We start from the raw sequence: 20,143 nt of genomic DNA on the forward strand, positions 1-20,143 counted from the left end.
TCCAACCCCACCAAACCTTTTCAAACTTATCTGTTACTATCAACCTCCTTTCCTAGTCAGTAGGGCTAAATTACAACAGGGCTAGTGTTACAGTCTTAGTAGAGCTGAGTTACATTTAAAGTACATAATAGTTAAGGCCATTTTTTTAAAGCATAAAAAATATAAATTTTAGGGGCATCTGGGTGGCTCAATCGGTTGAGCATCCAACTCTTGATTTCAGCTCAGGTCATGATCCCAGGGTAGTGGCATCAAGCTCGGTGTCAGGCCCCATGCCAAGTGTGGAGCCCGCTTAAGACTCTCGCTCCCTCTGCCTTTCTCTCTTGCTCGTGTGCTCTCTCTCTCTTTATATATATATATATATACACATATATATATACACACACACATATATATATATACACACATAAATACATATATACACATATAAAATATAAAAACTTGGCAGTCCTTATTCATGCTGTATTCTCAAGTGTGTTCTGAACTTGAAAAGTCCAAAATTATTGTGTTCATACGGTATAAATGTGAAAGAATAGTCACAAATGACACTGATGTAACAGTAGGGGGAGGGTGTATGCATTATCAGTGAATGTTAAACACTTAAGATTTTACAGTTCACTGGAGATGAATTGTACACCAAAATAAACTGTAAACAAACTCTAGTTAATAATATGCCTACCAAAGTATTTAGGAGGAAGTACTTAGAAGGATATCTGCAATTTAAATAGACGGAAAGATGTGTGACAAAGCAAGTTATATTAAAATGTTAATGGTAGTTGAGGTGTTGCGTGTAGGTGTGTCTGTTATGAAATTCTCTGCTGTATGTTTGAAATTTTTCATACTAAAAAACACAGAGGGAAATGGCATTGATAACACACTATGCTTCGTGAAGCTGTAAGAAGTTAAAATTGTTGGAATGGCAGCATCAAGCATTTGCTCCTTGATGCTTCCTTGCTGGCATGCACATAACCCACGAAGCCCTTATTTTCTGGTGTGGTATACTCTCTGTTTGCATGGTTATCTCTCCTACCACAGTATAAGTTCCTGGTGGGCACAGAACCAGTCTAATCTGGATTTAAATACCTATTTCTTTGTATCCTGTTTGGAGAATAGTATGTGTTCAATAATGGTGGGATGACTGAATGAAAGTGTAACTGCTAAGGACCAAAGTAATATACTCTCTCACAATTCACTTTTTTCATTTCTCACATACGTTAAAAGTTAGTACGTTCCGTGTTCAAGAGAAGTGTTGTCTTTTATTTTTCCCCAAGCATGCAAAATTTCTAAAAGTAAGACAAAACTCATCTGTGTTCAGATTACTTTGTATTCTATTACTTAAACAAGTCTGAAGACCTCCTGACACTCAACAACTCTTTAGGTTTTTTTTTGTTTTTTTTGTTTTTCCTTTTTCTGAAAGTGAAGTCTCCGACTTCCAAGGACATCTGGAATTTGTTTTAAGCAAATCTTAGATATGTTGTGAGAACTAAGAGTTCCTGAACTGGCCAAAAGCAGGAAACCGGAGATCTGGGGAAAAGATAAAAACAAACACTACATAAAAAACTCACGAAGCAAATTAATCAAGAACTTTCCCAAGAAACAGAGGGAAAGTCTTAAGGAGGCTTCGCGGAACATCTCAAACTCCCCCCAGAGCGGCTTCTCCCCTCCTCTCTCCTATCACAGCCAGTCAGAGATAGCGCCGCGCGGCCACTCCCAACATGCCACGCGACTGGAGCTGGTGCCGCGGAAGATGCTGCTTCTCACGTCAACCTCCGCGAAACAACGTGCTTTCGCGGCGGGAGCAGCAGATTCTGAACTGGAAAACCTAGGTCTGAGTCCCTGCTGCCCCACCCGCCTGATGTGCCAGTCTCTTGTCCTCTCTGTGCTTCAGTTCCCTCATCTGTGAATCGGTAATGACTCTGTAACCCCAGTTCGCGCACAGGGTGATTACTAAGATGAGGGGCGTAAAGGCGCTTTAAAGAAGACGCAAGACTCCCAATTTGTTACGGTTCTTAAACACGCGGTGCTTACAACCAGCCCCAGACCAATCTCTCAAAGTCACCGCTGTCCCTCACTCCCTTCCCGCCCGGCGCCTATGCTGAGGCCGCTCCCTCCTGTCGGCCCCATGCGGGAGCCGCGCGGCGCCGTCTGCCGTACCTGCAGCTACTTGGTCAGCCGGGCCCTCCTGCTGACCCATGACGAAGTCTTGCACGAGGCCCCACAGGGCGCCCGTAGGCGCCACCGCCTCCAGAGCGGTGGCGGCGGCCATGACGCGAACCAGAGACCGTGGGAGGGGAAGTGGGCGGTGGCACGGGATGGGCCTCTGAGCGCACGCGCCTCCTGAGCCAATCGCCTTTGGAAGGTTAAAGAGGCGGGGCGCTCCCTGGATCACGTGCCTGCCGGCTCCTGGCCAGGCAGTTCCAGGGAGGGATGGGACGGTTCCTCCCCGAGGGGCGGGGCTTGGAGACGGGGCGGTGGCGCGGGGAGGGAAGGCGGCTGCTGGGCACGCAGCCGGGGGCCATTGAGGGCGAATAATTCCCGGCCCGGCTCCCGGGGAGACGGGCGGCGGGGCGGGCACCTGGCTGGGTGGGGCCGAGGGGCGGTACACACCCTGGGGGAAGCCAATGAGAAAATCAGGCCCGGTCCGAGGGGGCGGTGCCGTCGGTCACATGCACACCTGGGGCGGGCGGCGGCGGAGGCGCGGGCACCGCGAGCGGGCGGCAGGGAGCGGGGCCGGGCTAGGGCGGGGTTAGGCAGGTGAGTGACAGGCTCCGGGGGGCCGGCCCCTACTGGGAGCTCCGAGCGAGCAGGGAGTAGCTGCGGCGGTGCCCGCCCCCTCTCTCCGCCCCTCCATCGGAGCTGGTCTCCGGCCGGGCACCGTCGCGGGCCCCCCTGGCCCGGCCACCTGGGACTGTGCTGGGGAATCGGCCACCTCCCTCTCTCCCGTCGCCCGCAAAGTTTGTGGCGAAGCCGGCGCCCGGGCAGAGCGCGCCCCCGGGGGGAGATCGGGGAGCGCCCGATGCCGGGAGGCAGGAGCCGTTGACCCGGGACGCCGCCGTCCGGGCAGGATCGCAGAGCAGCAGACAAGTCCGCCGCCTCCGGTGCATGGGGCCCGGCTGAAGAGCCAGCATGGGCAACTGCGTGGGGAGACAGCGCCGGGAGAGGCCGGCCGCCCCGGGACACCCCCGCAAGCGAGCAGGTAACGACGAGGAAAGGAGCAGGGCCACGGGCGCCTCGCCAGTTGTCCCCCTCCTCGCTCGAGTTCTGGGCTTCCTAAACGACCTCCCACGGCTCCTGACGCCTGGGTTTCCCCGATGTCTGCTCCGGAGCCAGACGGGAGCCCCCTCCCCAGCCCTGGTAGCCGGGGGAGCCGAGTTGGGGCAACTGCGAGTGCTGACCCGGCTGCGAGCCCAACTCGCTCCAACTGGGAAGCTCCGAGTGAGGGTGGGGGCGGGGGCAGGAAATGTTTGCAGACCGCAGCGGGGCCGCGGAGGGGAGGGGGACCCCGGACGGGGGCGCCGCTGGCCTGGCAGCTGGGTCGGGGTCGGAGGCTGGCCCGTCGGGGCACTGCGCGGGCGGCCAGTCGTCCCCAGAACTCGGAGCGAGCGAGAACTGTCGCTCTTCCAAAGACTGTCTGTGTCATTATCGGGCTGCAAATCGTGTCTGCCGGAATCCAACTGGCAAAAGCAGCGCAGGACTCTGGGAAAGAAATCTTTATTTTTCCCGCAGGGCTTTTTAGAGCTTCCCGGCTGTCTGGGAGTCTAGAAAAGGTGGGGTGTGGGGTGAGAATTGCGCTCGGGTTTGTTGGGATCCTTCCCAGCCTTGGGGATGGGATCTGCTCCCTGGTGATCCGCGAGGGCTGGGCAGCGCCTTCTCACTTTCTTGGTACACTCCTCCTATCCTGGCTCTTCGCCCTGGGAAGAGGTCTGGCGTTCGTTTCCCCGGGTCTTGTACTCACTTCCTTCTCTGAGAGTGTTGCAAGGACCTTCTGAGAATGATAAAAATCGTATACTTTAGAGTTGAAAGGGACCTTCAAAACTTGTCTGAAGTCCAGGTAGACTTACCTCCTCCTGTCTGTGTAGAAGCCCTGATCCAGAGAGGTTGAAGAACTGGTCCAAAGTCCCACAGCTAGTTAGCAGTGCAGCTGGGGCTAGAAAGCAGTCGCCTGTTCCACCCAGTTGCCACATATCCCTTTTTGTAAGAGGAGCCACAGGCATAGTATAGTCATTAATGAAGTGGAAACTCTAGTTGGAATTTCCTGTCTCCTTTGACACGGAAGGTGTGTTGCTTGGGTTGTGGGAACTGGGAAGGAAGATGAGGGGAAACGTGGGGGAAGCAGAGAAGGATGTCTGTGTGGTGGACAGGATGACTTCTGGAAGAAGAAACGTGTTTTTATGGGGGTGGGGGTCATAGGGTAAAATCTAACATTGAAATCCTGTTGGCAGCCTTGTCCATTCTGATTGAGAAAAATTGATTCTCAAACCCAAGGGCTGGCTGGCTTTCTTTCTTTCTTTCTTCCTTCCTTTCTTTCTCTCTTTCACTTATTCAGCGAATATTTATTATTTATGTGCTCAGGCCACATAATTGATTTTGTAGCATTTTTCACTGGTGACATCCCTCTCATACTTGAAACTACCCCCCCCTTCCCTTCTTGGCATTAGACTATCCTGGTTTTTTTCTCTGATCACTCCTGCTCACCATCACATCACCTCCTAGGTGTGGGTGCACCACGGTGCAGTTTGGCATTCTGTTCTTTCTCTCATACTCCCTCCCAGAGAAATTGTACACAGTCCCACAACTCTTTCCACTGGGAAGACCCCTACACTGTATCTTCAACTATTATCTGTCAAACTCCAGATTCATACCTGTAAATGCCCACTGGACACACTGATGTAGTTATCCTTTGGATTCAACACTTCCAAAACCAAGCTCTGCATCTCTCCCTTCAGCAAGCTTCCCTTTACTCTTCCATTCTTGCGGTTGTCCAACTTCATACTTTGGAGATGTCTCTGCTGACTTTCTCTGCCTCCTAGTCAGTCATCCGCTGGAACCTGCTGGTTCTTCCTTGGCAAGTCATTCTAACCTGTCCCTTCCACTCTGCTTCACTCTCTTCTCATCTGAAGTCCAACCCACCTCCCAGGCTGAAGTTAGTTCCCCACCAAGAGCAAGTTAATCTTCAGTCATTCATCCCATGCCTGCACACTGTGGTCCCTCCCAGAAGATGTTTGTTAAATTAACCTGTTCTGAACCCTATAATTCTATGTTTAGAAAAAAATTTTTTAACAGAAACTATTTTTTAAAATAAATCCTACGTCCAACGTGGGACTCAAACTCACAAGCCCAAGATCAAGAGTTGCATGCTCTACTGACTGAGTCAGCCAGGCACCCCTGTTTAGTAGTCTTTTTGCATCTTTCCACTTCTGTAAGAACTTTAACTTTCAAGGCTTTTCAGTTTGATCTGGTCCTTTCTTTTAAGGTGTGATTTCTTTGTCTTCCCCGGACATTAAAGCCACGCTGTTTGCTCATTGCCATTTCTCCCTTCTTATCAAGAACCTTTCTTCCTTTTGAGGTTTGCCTCAAATCCCCTATCTTTCTAGAAGCACCTTGCCTGACAATTCTAACCCCCCCTTCTGAGAACTCCTGCAGACACATTATGCCACTTAACAATTACCTACCCCATATTATTAGTCATTTCTTTGATGTTTATAGTCTTATATCAGAAACTACATTGCAAGCCTTGAAGACCTGGGTTCTGTCTTATCCTTGTGTGTCTGTCTCTCACACTCACTCATGTAGCCATATACATACACACATGCACACACACTCAGCACCCAGCACAGTGACTTGTACAGAGGAGCCACTCAAATATTTGTTGACTTTAGAATGTTAACCCGACTGTATCCTGTCATCTAGATTTTTCATGTAAACATTTTACTGAAGTATCTATCTGCATTTTTTTTTTTTACCTGCTAGTGTATCATTTTTTTCGATTCTGCAGGTCTCTCTGTGAATAAAGCTATTCATAAAGTCCAAAGCCAAGGGGAACTCTGTAGGATGACAAGTTTGGTATGAGGGAAGGAATCCTTCTTAACTTCACAGCATGCACCTGGCATTCCTGTAACATCTGCAGCTTACCCTTTGACAAAGACATAGTTTGATGTGGTAACACTAATGCCTAAAACTCCTCAACTCCCTTGGTGACTCTTACCTTTCCTTTGCCACTGGTGTAATGGGGAAAAATCATCAACAGAGAGCTACAACCTGAGTTCTAGTCCTAGGCCTGGAGCTGGGTGATACTGGGCAAGTCATCAAACCTCTCTCAGGTCACACTTTCAATGTCTCAGAAAGGAGCAAGGTTGTACAAAATCATTAGAGCTGTTTCAACATCTTCATAAAGGCACCTGTTCAAAACTGCAGAGTTATTGGGTTGAAATTTCAGGCCTTGTTATGTCATCCTTTGGCCTTAGTTCTGGCTTCCTAGTCACTTGTTAGGTAGAACAGAGACATAATGCCCATTGGTCAGGCCATCTTGCATTAGCTATTTAGTTTTTAACTGTTACTCATAATGCATCCCCCGAAAGTCTAGGTTCCCCCTCCAGGTGCTGGGTGGTCCTTGCACTCTTCAGAGAATACTTGAAGATTTACTCATGTGGGGTGCTCCCACCACCACATATATATACCCAGGGTAGATCAATATCTCTGCCCCTGAAGTGGGTAAGGCAGCCCCTCCCCCAGCCACCCCAGGGAGAAATAGAGGTGGTAGAACAGGCAAGTCTCTTGCCCAGTTCTACCCTTTGAGAATGTGGCAGGGCTGAAACCCAAATATCTGACTCTGTGATGTGCCAGGCATATCCGCTTACATTCTGGAATCTCAAGCCCGGTGTGGACAGACCCAGGGCCCTGTTTTGAGCTGGTTGGGCTTGGCACTGTGGTTGCAAGAGAGTCTGCTTCTCATTGTGTGGGCTGCTGTGGCTATTCTTGAGGGAGTAATTGGGCAACTTCTCCATTTGCTCAGTAAATATTTACTGAGTGCCAGGCACCTTGCTGGCTGTGAACAGACATGGTTTTTGGCCACATGAAGCTTACAGTTTAGGGGCGGAGGGAGAAAATAAACCTATAGTCATACAAATTCCACGTGATCATACATGGAAATCCTGTATGATAATACATACGGTTATGTATTACTATATATGCTGGTGACTCACACATTTATAATTTCAGCCCGTCCTCTTCAGCTCTAGCCTTGTATATTTTGCTGGTGGTCAACACATTGGATGTCTGACAGGCTTCTCAGTTTAACACGTCCGAGACAAAATGAACCCGCACCCCCCACTCCTGCTCTTCCCAAAGTCTTCCCAGCTCAGCTCATGGTGATTTATTTCATCCTTCCGTTGCCCAGGCCCCCAAAACACTACCCCAAAAACACACCCCTGACTCCTCCCCTTTGCCTCAGCCCCACATCCATTTAATCAATAGGTCCTGTTGACTTTGCCTTAAATATACCCAGAACCTGAGTCCCATCATCCGCACACTTTGGCCCTGCTCTAAGCTCCCGTCAGTCTCTTAACTGACCTTCCTGCTTCCTCCCTTGTCTCCTGACAGACCGTTTTCATCGCAGCAGCGAGAGTGGTGCTGCAAAACCGTAAGTCAGCTTTTGTTGCTCCTGTGCTCCCCGTTTCATCCCCAGCCCTTGTGTTGGCCTACAAAACACTATACAATTTTCACCAGCTTACCTTTCCTAAGCCACCTCTTGCTCTTCAGCCCCTGTTCCACACCCCCTGGTACCTGAACGGGGCCCTCCCTCCCTCACCTCCTCCACATTCTTCCTCAGTCAAGCCCTCTCAGGCCAGCCTTTTATAAATCGATCCCCTTCCCTGTACTACCTGCTGTCAGCATTATCCCCCCCCCCCCCCGCCCCCTTCCCTGTTTTATTTTTCTCCATGGCAGTTACCATCATCTGACATTGGCTGCCTCTCCTACCGCATGTGGTCAGGGATTTTTATTTGTTTGCCCCCTGATACATAGAGCAGTGCCTGGCATACAGAGGTGCCTGATAAGTCTTTGTTGAATGAAACCAGTGTATCCCTAACAGTGTTGGGAAGGTCTGTAGAAAAGCAGGAATGAGCAGACCTGACTGCTCTCTCATCTCGTAGGTGTTAGGGCATGCATCTAATAAGGGGACTTAGGCTGCAGCCTCACAGTGCTATTCTGTTCCTGGGACTGGCTTCTCTGTCATCCCAGGCCTGGGTAAGGTCTCAAATACCTGGCATATAATTCCCTGTGATTTGGGAGCCTCTTGCTAGGAGATACAGGGGCTATGGCAGCAGAGCAGAGTGAAGTCCCCTATTAAGGTCCTAACCAGGCAGTGTCACTTTCTTGACATTTTATGTCATTTAATGCATCTGACTGTGGACCCCTCTCTCAGATACACATGGTATTTGTAGTCATTAACTCAAAGGGCAGGGATGGGGTGGTCTAACAGACTGGGAAGCAGGAAGGCGGGTGATGTGGATTCCAGGCCTCTCTCTGCCAAGTAACTTGCTGAGGAATTTTTAGAATCATAGAATTTTAGAGCTGAAAGGAACTTAAAGTTTTCTTTAACCTCTTTTTCTTTTCCAGCTATTAAAAAGAGAATAAAGGTATATCTGCTCCCTGCCGAGTTCACAGAAACGTGGTGCAGGCTATATAAAAACTGCATGGGCTCCTTTAAGTTTTCAGTGTGTTGGGGTCAAGGCATTGTAGGGAAGTGCTCAAGGTCAAGTGTATTCAAAAGGGAGGAAGTCTAATCTGGCCCTTTCTTAAGTGGTGATCTTGGGCAAGTCATTTGTTTTGTGCTCAGTTGATCTTCTATTTTAAAAAATGATAATTATTTGCAGTTTACTTCAGAAAGATGTTATGGGGATAAAATAAACGAACACTGTTTTGAAAATTGGTTTCATGACTGCATGGTCTACTCAAATATGAGATCCCAACCCAGATCCTCATCTGGCATTGATGGGAAATAAAGCGTTGGTTCTCTGCTTCTTCCTAATTATGTGTGCGGCTTTGATCTCTCTGAGCCTCAGTTTCCCCATTTGTACAATGGGATGACTGCTACCCTACCCACCTCCCAGAGAGGTTTTAAGAATCAAGTGAGATCCTGGATAAAAAGAGGTTTCGTGAACTCATAAAGTTTCTATTATCCTAGCCACAGGATTTTTACACACAAAAACCATGGCCAGTGATTTTCCCCACCAGATCATTGAAGCTCACTCTTTTTTCAAAGAGCAAAACTATAAAAGAAATGTTTAAAAACTATTTTTGGATGGAAATCTTTCTGAAATGGATGATAGGCTTCCAAGCAAAATACACTGAGCATGAATAACCTCCTCTTTGCGACTCAGGGGTGTTGAGTTCATACCTGTATGTACAAAGCACCTGCTTGGTGGAGGTGGGAACCACAAAAGCTTCTTTCTGTCAAAAGCCTTTATCTCTGAAAGAAGAGGGGTGAACTGGTGACAGGCAGAAGGAAATTGCTAAGGGAGAGCCTGGCCTTCCTCAGGGTCCCAAGCACCATTGGTGCAGGGAGGCTCTTGATTCCTGTTCTGGGCTCTGAGTGAGAACAATGTCCTGCCTGATCAGTGTGAGGCCTCTGGGCTTCTGAGACTAGAGGGCAGTGGGCCCCAAACTAAATGGTGTCCAGCCACTGTCCTTTTGGGGTTCATGTTTCCACCTATAATCTGTCTTCTCCCTGGCAGCAGTCACTCCTTTTTTTCATTTCCCCATATAAAATGTGCTTAAATATACGTAACATAAAATTTACCATGTTAACTACTTTCTAGTAGATGGTTCTGTACATTAAGAACATTTGCATTGTTATACATCCATCACCACCATTCAGCTCGACAACTTTTTCATCTTCCCCAGCTGAAACTCTGTACCCATTAAACACAAACTCCTCATTCTTCTCTCCCCCGTCCCCTGGCAGCTGCCACTCCGCCCTCTGTCTCTTATGAATTTGACTACTCTAAGTACCTCGTAGAAGTAGAATGATGCAGTATTTGAATTTTTGGGTTAGGCTTATTTCACTTAGCACAATATCTTCAAGGTTCTTCTATGTTGTACCATGTGTCACAATTCCCTTCCTTTTTAAGGCTGAATAATTTTCCAGTGTATGTCGGTACCACATTTTGTTCACTCATCTGTCAGTGACACTTGGGCTGCTTCTACCTTTTGGCTACTGTGAGTAACGCTCCTGGGAACATGGGTGTACAAATCTGTTGGGAGTCCCTGCTTTCAGTTCTTTTGTGTATATATCCAGAAGCAGAATCGCTGGATCATATATGAATTCTACGTATAATTTTTTGAGGAATTGCCGTGCTGTTTTCCTTAGTGACTGTATCATGGTACATTTCCGCCAGCAGTGGACAAGGGTTCCAATTTCTCGCATCCTCACCAATAATACTTGTTATCTTCTGGTTTTTATTTTGTTTGGTTTGCTTTTGATAATAGCCATCCTTATGGGTGTGAAGTGACACCTGATCATAGTGGTCACTTGAGATTCCATCTATTGGGCTCAAATATCAGCCTGTCCGATTTCCTGAGGAAACAGATGACTGTGATTGTTAGAATTGTGCCCAGAGAAAGATCAGATGGCTCACAGTGAAGCCTGAGGGACCCTCCAGAGAGGGAAGTATAGGAGGTTGGCTGGGTGGATTCTGCGACATCTTATCTGGTCAGTCAGAATTTGGCTTGCTTCTGGGTTTCTAACTAGGTGGTTGATGGCTGGGAAAGAAGACTGGATGGATGGATGGATGGATGAATGGATGGATGGATGGATGGATGAATGGATGGATGGATGGATGAATGGATGGATGGATGGATGGGGCTTCAAGTGAAGCAAAGCAGCTCTGTGTTGTTATAACTCATCTGGCTCCCAGAGAATGTTAACTCTGTCTTAACTTGGGGTGAGTGGGGTAGGCACCAATTTCCTTTTTAGCTTTTGCATGTGAGAGATGCAGGACTGTGGTTCAGATGGGAGCATGTAGGCTTGAGTCAAAGGCAAGTAGTGACAGTGACATGGTGAGTTTGCTGCTCAAAACCACATGCTTCTCTCTGTTGGGGACAAGGTCCTGCCCCTTACTTTCTGAGCTCACAAGGTAGAAGGACCAAGCACAGTGTGCACCCATACCTCTGACCATGCCAGCCCCTCAACTAGTGTCCCTTATTGTCAGGAAAGGGGCTGGAGCACCTTCTGCAGGGTGTGGGGTGGGGGGGACGAGGACGGCTCCGCATTTGTACCTGTGTCCTCAGGGAGGCTGGCACCAGAGCCCAAGCCCAGGCAGCCAGCCAGTCACCCAGCAGCCTAGATCTTAGAGGACTCAGAGTTTCGTTGTTTTTAGGGCTGGAAGAGATACAGTTGGCAGTAGCTCACCTTTACTTGGTGTTCACCATGTGCCGGGAGCATCACGTGCAGGATCTTGGCTAATCCTCACGACCATCCTATGGGTGGACACTATTATCACCTTTTTACAGATGAAGAAACTGAGCCCTAGAAAGGTAATGTCTCCTGCCTAAGGCCATGTAGCTTGTAAACAACAGAGCCAGGACTGGAACCCAAGTGTCTGATCTCAGAACCTGAGCTTTTGGGCCCTTGGACAGTTTATCTTCACCAGACAGGAAGAAGAGAACCCATGGTTTTCATTTTTAAAATGAGTTTATTATTGAGCGTCTTTAGGCACCTTGCTAGACCCAGTCCTCTCATTCAATTGTCCTTGTTTTACCTATGGGAACATTTCTAGCCATTTTACATATGGGAAAGTTGATGGGGAGGAAAGTAAATTGATTGCTGGGGGTTATGAGGCTGAGGAGAGGCGGAACTAGAGCTCAGATTAAGCACTTTGACTCAAATTGCAGTGCTCAGAGCTCATTCTTCTGTGCTGCCCTCCCTCACTTCTCTGAAAAGAAGCTGGAAGTCTGATGTAAAACCTGCAAAGCTCCAAGGACTGTAGCCACTCTGCTCCCTTCTCATTGCTGTTCCTTCCTCCTTTAATTTCCCAACCCCCAAACTACAACCTCTACCCTAGGAGCCACGTGAATCCATTGTCTTGGATCACGTGCTTGGCACTTTGTAGATGCTCAATAAATATGTGTTGAATGTTGTTTGAGGGTTGAGTGTGCTGGAATCTCAGCCAGGATTGTGTTCCTGAAGAGAAATACAAGTAGAATGCAAACATCTTTGTTTTCTCCCTCTTCTCCCAGAGCGAACTGCCGCTTTCCAACTCTCAGATGCCTGGGACTTGGAGAAAAGAGTGCCCTGGCTGCAGACTTTGAATTATTCCCAAATTCCCAGGAGAAAAGAGGCAACAAAGTCATATTAGCAAAGTGCTTGCTGGATCAGGTGTCACTGTTTGTAATTAATAAGACTAATGATTTCTTACTTTGCTCAGCATTTTGCAGTTTTTAAAGTGCTTTCACCAGTACTATACATGATTTGTTCTCCACAGCCATCCTGTTAGGTAGGCAGGGCAGGAATCATTTTCCCCATTTTATGGGTGAGGATATTGAGATTTATTGAGGTTGCCAAGGTGCCCAACATTACTGACAAGTAAGTGGTAGAGAGGCAGAAGCCATAGGAGCAGTGGCTCTACTGCTTTCTTCCTACGGTGGGAAAGCCTCAGTTTCCATATCTGTAAAATGGGGACAAGAGTCGGGCCACTTAGGGGAGTCAAGGACTACATTACACAAGTGGTGATGTGTGTGAAGTGATCAGCACAGTGCCCAAACACAGCAAATGCTTAGTGAATAATGGCAATGGGTTGTTAATGGCAATAATCAAAGCTAAGTTCATTGTTCCTTTGGGAACTTGTATTCTACTGACTCTTGGTCAGCCCAGAGTATTGGGAAGAGCAGAATGTAGCCTCCCCTGGGTGCCCCTGGGAAATCTGCTTCTGCCCACCCTTTGGCCCTTCCCTTGGGGTCAGAGTGTATAGCGAGGGCTGACCGTGAATTTCTTTTGATTTGCAAAATCTAGAGTCTTTGAAATAGGACATTTATAAGATACCATTTTTCCTTTTGGTGGCAGATAATTATGACAGTATTACACTTATTCTGTTCATTTAGTATTCATTTGCATTTTATTCCAACTCCTTTACTTCATTAGCTATGTAGCCTTGGCAAGTTGTTTTGGATTGGGGGCCTCACTGCTCACCTATAAAATGAAAGTAACAGTACCTACTCTGTAGGATTGTCATGAGGATTAAATGAGTCAATGCACATTAAGTCTCCTTAGAATGGTGCCTGGGAAATATTAAAATACTTGGTAAATTGTACTTACTATTGTCACCGTGTTTGGCACTTATTATTTAAGCCAGCCGTCCCCAACCTACCTCTTCCCCCCCAAGTTGAGATACAAGGCCAGTGAAGTTCATACACAAGACCTAGCTTCTGCTCTATACCCTGGTTATCTACCATTCTTGTGATTCCTCTCATTTATTCAGGAAGGCCAATTGGAAGCAAATTGCACAAGAGTGATATTATTATAGACATAGCCTTGAATCTAGCCTCATTCTAAAAAATATGAACCTTTCACAAAAACTTGAGAACCCTTGTTAGTTACAATCTCTTGCAACAGCCCCCACCCCCTCAGCTCTTGCTGATTTCAGCAACACCCAGTGGCTACTTTTCTGGGCTGTCTCAAAACAGATGTAAACATTTCTTGCTTGGTAGGTCAAGGCTGGGGAGTGCCCTCAGTTTGCTGTGGCTCATCTTCAGCTTGGCAGAACATCTCTGGGTCCTCTGGGGCTTCCTTCCTGGAGCCTGGCACATTTCTCTAATATACTTTGTCAACTGAAGACACCTCCTTCGTGAACTTTCTTGGAAAGTGATCAATATCCGCAGCAGAGCCACTTTACCACAGTTGATACACAGCCCCTACAACTAGATTAAGAAACAGTTGTTTTATAGTTATCATATACTGCTATTAATTAAGCACCAACTCTGTGGCAGGAACTGCAGTAGGTACTTTACCCACATTTCATCTAGTCCTCCTGATAATTCACTGAGGGTAAGACTGTCCTCATTTTAGGGGAGAGGCTCAGTGATACTATTGTGTGCAGGGTCACACAGTGAGAAATGGAGGGTTTTGGGTTCCAGACCACTGTTTTAGATTTCCAGACCCGCATTCCTTCCATGCAATACCTACCTCCTTGTCAATTTCAGCTGAGGGCTCACTGGGCCCTAAACAGGTATGGCTGGTTTACTGACTGACGTCATTGCCACCCATGACTAGCAAATAGTCTACTTCTGCCAGTTCTTGCACTACACATCCTAACTGTGCCAGAAAGTGCATTTTGTTGTCCCGTGAAAGGACAACAAAACCTTCATGGATTTGTTCTGCCTTCCTCCCCTCTCCCCAGCCCCATGCAGTGTCTGCAAAATAAACCATACTGTCCTCTATAATATGGGATATTGCACATGGCATTGATTTTTTTACTTAACGAATGCACTGTTTCCCCCAAAATAGACTGTCACATGACACAGGCATTTCATTTCTCAAGACCTCACAGCTATACATACATAGTATATACCTCACTATAATACATAGTACCATGTATTATAATCATTGAAATCAGTACCCATTTATTAACCTACCATGGGTGCGTTAAATACCCTACTAGGTGTTTGACATTGGTGTCTTCAATTTTCATATCAGCCTTATAAGGTAGGCATAATTACTTCCATTTTCCAGAGGAGGAAACTGAGGCTCAAAGAGGTTAAGACCCACGAAAGTGGAGGAACTGCTATTTGAACCCTAGTAGTTGTAAATTGGGAACCGATATCTTAACCACTATGGGAAACTGCCTCTAAAAATTCCATACATCTGCCTTGTCCCAGGCACTGCGTTAGGTGTCAGGCACAGCAGGAAGAGTTGATTCCTTTCCTCAAGGAACTCACGGTGTGATGGACTAAATGAATACTGGAGCTTCTGTGATTGGGTTTTATTTTTTCCATCTGGCCACGCCCTAGTGGGCAGATCCATGGCACACAGTGTCCGGGCTCCTCAGGGAGCTGCACAGCCAGGTTTACATCCCTGATGGCTCTGTTTGCTCTTTGCCCTTCTTCCCTCTGGGTCGCGCATCAGGTTCACAGATTCCTGTTTGTGGTCTGGCCTGGGTCTGGCCTGGGACTGGCTGCTGAGGAGAAAGGGAGCATGATTTGGCTGGGGACTTAGTGCTACTATGGCTTTTATAAGGCCCCAGATGATTGTTTTGAAAACATCCACATGCTGTATGCACTGTTATCTGGGGCCTCTCCCTCAGGAACAGGAAGGGCTAGTCTTTGGAGTCAAAAGGCAGAAGGAGAGCTACACTGGGCCCTTTAATCTGCAGCCGACCCCTCCTGTTTGAAGCTGAGCCCAGCTCTGTCCTGCTGTGACATGTGTCCCATGGAAGATCCAGGGGCTAGATGTCTGGTTTATTGCTGACCATCATGTACTTTTACTGCAGCCTTAAGGCAGCCTTAGGCCTGCCACTTGTGACTGCACCACCCCTTGGGCACTTGTCTGTGCCCTGGCCCACAGGAAATGTCACGGGAGAGATTTCAGCCTCCTGGCCCTGTTCTCCATGGTCCAGTGCTAGTCTAGGTATGGATGGACGGGGACCTCTTTTATAAGCTGGGTCTGGGGCCTCTCAGCTTTAGAGGGGAAATGGTCCCTTTTTCTGAAAGCTGTGGGGTTGGCAGACTTGCTCAGAATCTTTCCTAACTTTTAGGAGAAGAGAATTGGCACCGATAAAGATTTCAGCTGGAGGAACTGGCTCATAGAGGTCAAGCCACTGCCCTGTAGTCTATCCTGCGCAGAGATAGAGCTGGTGTCAGACCCAGGAACTCTGACTCCATTTCTCATGTCTTTTTCTATCTGTCTTGCTTCAAACCTGTGTACACGTTGTACATGTATGTCTCGTCATTGATGATGGCTCATGGCTGATCTAGGGAGGGAACAAAGACAAAGATATGATACCATTTTAAGCAAGGTGTTGTATAGACTAGTGCTAAATCATGCAGTGTAGACAAGCAGAGACAAAGGCAATGTATAGACACTTTAAAAAGAGTTGAGATGGGATAGGGCGGTTATTAAAGATAAGTGAGGAGAGTTGCAGAAGGGTTAGTGATTTGAGTAAGGGGTGCAGGCTGGAGAGAAGCAAGTAGTGTGATTTTCTGTGTTGCAGAAGTAGTAGATGTTTATATAAAAAGTGTGAACAACACCAGAAAGCCCAAAGAAGAAAATCTCCTGCACACTCCCACCACCCCATGAGAGTCCCTACTCCTAGTTGGTGTTTATCTTCTAGCCTTATTTTCTTTTTTTCTTTTTTTAGGCAGCAGAATCAAATTGGCTGTGTACACCAAGGTTAAGGAAGGTCTCGAATAGTAAACGGGGAGTTTGAATCAGAGGGAGCCTCTGCTGGTCCCTGCACGTGGGGTGCAGATAAACGAAGGGCTTCGGGTGCCAACCATCTGTGAGCAGGCAGGACTGAAGCCTCTGATGAAGCAGGGGCTCCCCTACCCCAGACTTTCATCATGCACTGCACAGGAGACTCACGTTTGCTCGTGGGGGTCAAGGGAAAGAATTTCTCCTGAGTTGTCTGGAAACCTAACCTGCATTCCCACCGCCCCCCAGGCCACAGGCCCCTTTCTTTCCTCTTTCCCATCCAGTTTCTTCAGCAGAGCTCTCTTCCCTGGAGTTGGGGATGCATAGCCAGTTTTGCCATGCCACAAAGCCTTGCTGCTGCGTGAGGTCATTTCAGGGGAGAGACTATATATAGCGGAGGACTCGCATCAGGACAGCTCCATATTGTTCGGGCTGTTTGCATTGCCCTTCCGCCGATGTAGCCAGGGTGACCTCACACTCCATACCAACTAGTGGGCACCACATTGTGTCTTCATTGCTCCCTCTGTGTTCTCCGGCCAGTGCTCACCCACACAGGAATGAGTTCCGACCGTGCCCAGGCCCAGGAGCCTTTAAAGAAGCAGCCTTGGGAGAGAGGCAATGGGGAGAGTCCAGGGACCAGAGTTCCCTTCCAGCTCCGCCACTTTGTGCTTAGCTTGGTATGTGTAACAAATTAGGTGCTGCCCTGATTGACGCCAGGGAGACTGGGGACCCAGAGGTTCCACTGAAGTTGTTGCTACGGGGCACACAGTTGGAAAACCACTATGGAAGACAACCCTCTGAGGTTTCTTCCAGCCTTAGGGTTCATGGGTCTGGCCTTGTGATGGTCTGTGGCCTAAATGACCCCTCAGGAGGGGTGCAAACTTTGTAACGTCTTGGAGATTTTGATGGTTGTCTTGGGTGGACTGGAGATACAGTATAGGGAGAGAAATCTCAGGAGAGTTTTTGCAGTGGGACAGGTGGGGATAGCACAGAGTTGGCGGGTCCAGTATGACTTGCTAGGCTCTATAGCCATAGGCTGTTTTCTCTGGCTGACTCCCACCTGCCTTTCCTTTCAGTGCTCATTTGTCCCAGAGAAGAGATGAAAATGAGGTTATAATGCACTTCAGGCAAGGAAAGTGCATTTAATTTAAGTTGCCTGGAGCTGAATTTCCCATTTTATATGTGGAGTATTTGTAGAGCACGGAGGTGCCTTTGGCAGAAATCGAAAAGTCAGGATCTGGGGCCGGTTTCCTTCATTGAGCAAGTTTGTTTGCCGAGCACCTACTTTGTATTCCTAGAGAAGCATATGGGAGATCCCAGCTGCGTTAGGACCCCTTTACAAGTAACAGGAACCCACTAACTCCAGCTTAAACAAAAAAGGTGATTTATTATAGGGTTTCAGGGGGTGCTCAGGAACCCACAGCAAGACTGCTGCCTGGCCTTAAGCAGGAACTGGAAAAACCTCATCAGAATCTCCCCTTTTCCCTCAACTCTGCTTCTCCTTGGGCTCCCCCCACCCCCCGTTTCCACAGCCCAAACAGTCCCAAGTATTCCTGCAAGAGCTCAGCTATCCCAGCCCCAAGTGCAGATTCCCGGGGGAGCATATCCAGTTCGCCCAGCTTGGTCCACTCAGCTCCAGCCAGGGGATGGGTGTCACTTGCAACAAAGCCTGTATGGGAGGGGCCGTTCCTGACCGTGTGTAGACTGGGGACAGCTCCAGAGGAGGGGACTTGTGAGCTGCATCCATAGCTCCGAAGCTGTCACCTCTTCTAGGCCTTAGTGAGAAGCTCTAGTCCTAGGGAGGGACTCGGGCGTAGGTGAAACACCTACTAGCCATCCAGGAGACAAAGAGGTGACCCTTAGGCAGAGCCTGCTTGTTCTGAGTATATGGCTCATCCAGTTGGGGCTGTCAGGAGGGGACAGGCCTCCCCAAGATGGTATGGACAGTGTTCCACACAGAGCAGAGGGCCCTCCAGTTTAGCTCAGGGGAAAAGGGTTTACCAGCAGGATCACATGGAGGCAGCCGGCCTCATAGGAGCTGGGGCTGGAGAGCAGTCAGGAATGGAGGCGGCTCTGCCTCTTGGGGGCTGTTGGCCTCTCTGCTTCCATCTGAGCGTCTGCTCTTAGCTTCCCTCTCTATGGACCCAGCCTTCTCCTCTCGGCTCATTGGCTTGTTCCAAGACGGAGCACACCAATGCTGAGTTCTGGCAACCTGTGTTTTGACTTCTCTGGGTCACGGGACCACCCAGATACAAGCTACTAGTGCAGAGCCTGATCACACAGGATTTGAGGCTGCCCCTTTCGGGGCTTTAGGTGGGACAGGCATTAAGAGACAGTCTCCTGCACTCAGAGGATGCTTTTGGACACTGGAGGGTAGAGGCTTGAAGATGGAAGAGAAGAGGGCTTGGGAAGGCAGACCAGCCTGAGCTAACGCAAAGATGCAAGGAGGTGTATGTTTCGGGGAGGGGGCAGTAAGGCCTGAAAGACCCCTTTGAAGCTAGGCTGTGGGACAGGAGATGATGCTGGGGACTTGAGAGGGTGCTCCAGACTCAAAGGGCAAAGAGGACAGCTAGGGAGGGGCTGGGGCAGCACAGAAGACGGAAGCCACTTAGGAGGCCGGGCCGGCAGTGCTCCGGCAGCAGGGGAAGGGTCTGCACTGACATGTCGGCAGTGGAAGTGCCAGGGGTACAGAAGCCCTTTTGAAGAAAGAGTTATGGGTGACAGTTTGGCTGAAGCAGAGGGAGGGTCCAATATGTGGCAGGCAGCGGGTGGGAGCATTGGGCAGGGCTTGGCAACACTGGGGACGGGGGAAGGGCAGCTCTTTGAAGGAGAGGTCGTTAGCCTCACGCAGCAGCATGGCCAGAGTACGTGTTGTTTAGGTTGGGAGAACTGAGGATATTTAAAGCAGAAAGGGAAGTCCCAGGGTAAAGGAGGAGACTTCTGGAGAATGGGTCCCAGGCCTACCAGCTCTGCTTCTCAGGAACTAAGGCCCTGCACACGTTGCCTTAGCTTCCTCATCTTCAGAATGGGAACAATATCTGCCCAGTCCCCTCCTAGAGTTGTAGGTCAAAGGTTATGTACATGACAATGTTTTGTGCTCAGAAAAGGCCCACACAGATGCAGGCAGCCTTGTTACTATTGCTGCTTGTGTGACAGCCTGCATGGTGACCCTCCCCGGGGGGTCAGGCAGCCTTCCTTCCTGGACCTGGGACGACATGACCTGATGCGAACTCCCCGCAGCCAACCCAGACTCCCTGACTTCAAATCACCTGGGGTAGTGTTGAGAGGAGCGCCTATCTGGAACCTGAGTCTGGGGGTCCCTGAGTGACTGATTAGAGCTAGGATGAGTTCACCCCCACTGACTTCCAGCATTCCCCTGATTGGTGCTGTGTGTGTGTGTGTAGAGAGCCCAGCGGGCAGGCTGGAGGCTGAACCCTCCTTTAGATAGAGAGAGAGAGGAGAGAGGGAGGGAGGGTGGAAGGAAAGAGACAGTTGGGGAAGGGGGTGGCTATGGGCAGGCTTAACCCATGCACATTTCGGAGTGGAACTGGAAGGGGGGTTCTCCCCTGTGTGAGCCTTGTGGGCCTCTTCCCCACAGGGAAATCCACAGAGCACTTGTTTCAAAGTTCCCAGGAAAGGGGGAAATGAAACCTACATCCTGTTTTGCCGCCAGCCTAGGGAAGAGGACCCAGATGGCGACAGTAGATGGTGGTAGTAACCTAATACTGGTTGAAATCCTGGGAC

At 48.8% G+C, this 20,143-nt stretch overlaps 2 protein-coding genes and 1 long non-coding RNA gene across 6 annotated transcripts in view; 1 reads left to right on the plus strand and 2 right to left on the minus strand.

Moving 5' to 3' along the window:
• MMS19 (MMS19 homolog, cytosolic iron-sulfur assembly component) overlaps positions 1 to 2,311 on the minus strand; it is a 33,497-nt gene extending 31,186 nt beyond the window's left edge. For 2 of the 3 annotated variants that reach the window (XM_019458997.2, XM_019458996.2), the window contains exon 1: positions 2,152 to 2,310. In XM_019458997.2, coding sequence (XP_019314542.2) covers positions 2,152 to 2,263 — 112 coding nt within the window. In that variant the 5' untranslated portion in view covers positions 2,264 to 2,310. Of the gene's footprint in view, positions 1 to 2,151 lie in introns of all 3 variants that reach the window. The other variant, XM_019458998.2, reaches the window with a different exon arrangement.
• Positions 1,725 to 20,143, plus strand: part of UBTD1 (ubiquitin domain containing 1) — a 53,100-nt gene continuing 34,681 nt past the window's right edge. The window contains exon 1 of one of the 2 annotated variants that reach the window (XM_019459020.2): positions 1,725 to 1,823. In XM_019459020.2, coding sequence (XP_019314565.1) covers positions 1,745 to 1,823 — 79 coding nt within the window. In that variant the 5' untranslated portion in view covers positions 1,725 to 1,744. Of the gene's footprint in view, positions 1,824 to 2,610; positions 3,194 to 20,143 lie in introns of those variants that run through there. The other variant, XM_019459021.2, reaches the window with a different exon arrangement.
• Positions 3,693 to 6,366, minus strand: LOC109272722 (uncharacterized). Its single transcript, XR_002082574.2, has 3 exons — positions 4,860 to 6,366; positions 4,059 to 4,366; positions 3,693 to 3,982 (listed from the first exon to the last, which is right to left on the minus strand). It is a non-coding gene; the product is annotated as an uncharacterized LOC109272722 (long non-coding RNA).

The sequence above is a fragment of the Panthera pardus genome, unplaced genomic scaffold (genome assembly GCF_024362965.1).
Source record: "Panthera pardus isolate Hobbes unplaced genomic scaffold, ASM2436296v1 HiC_scaffold_22, whole genome shotgun sequence".
Classification (NCBI taxonomy): Eukaryota; Metazoa; Chordata; class Mammalia; order Carnivora; family Felidae; genus Panthera; species Panthera pardus.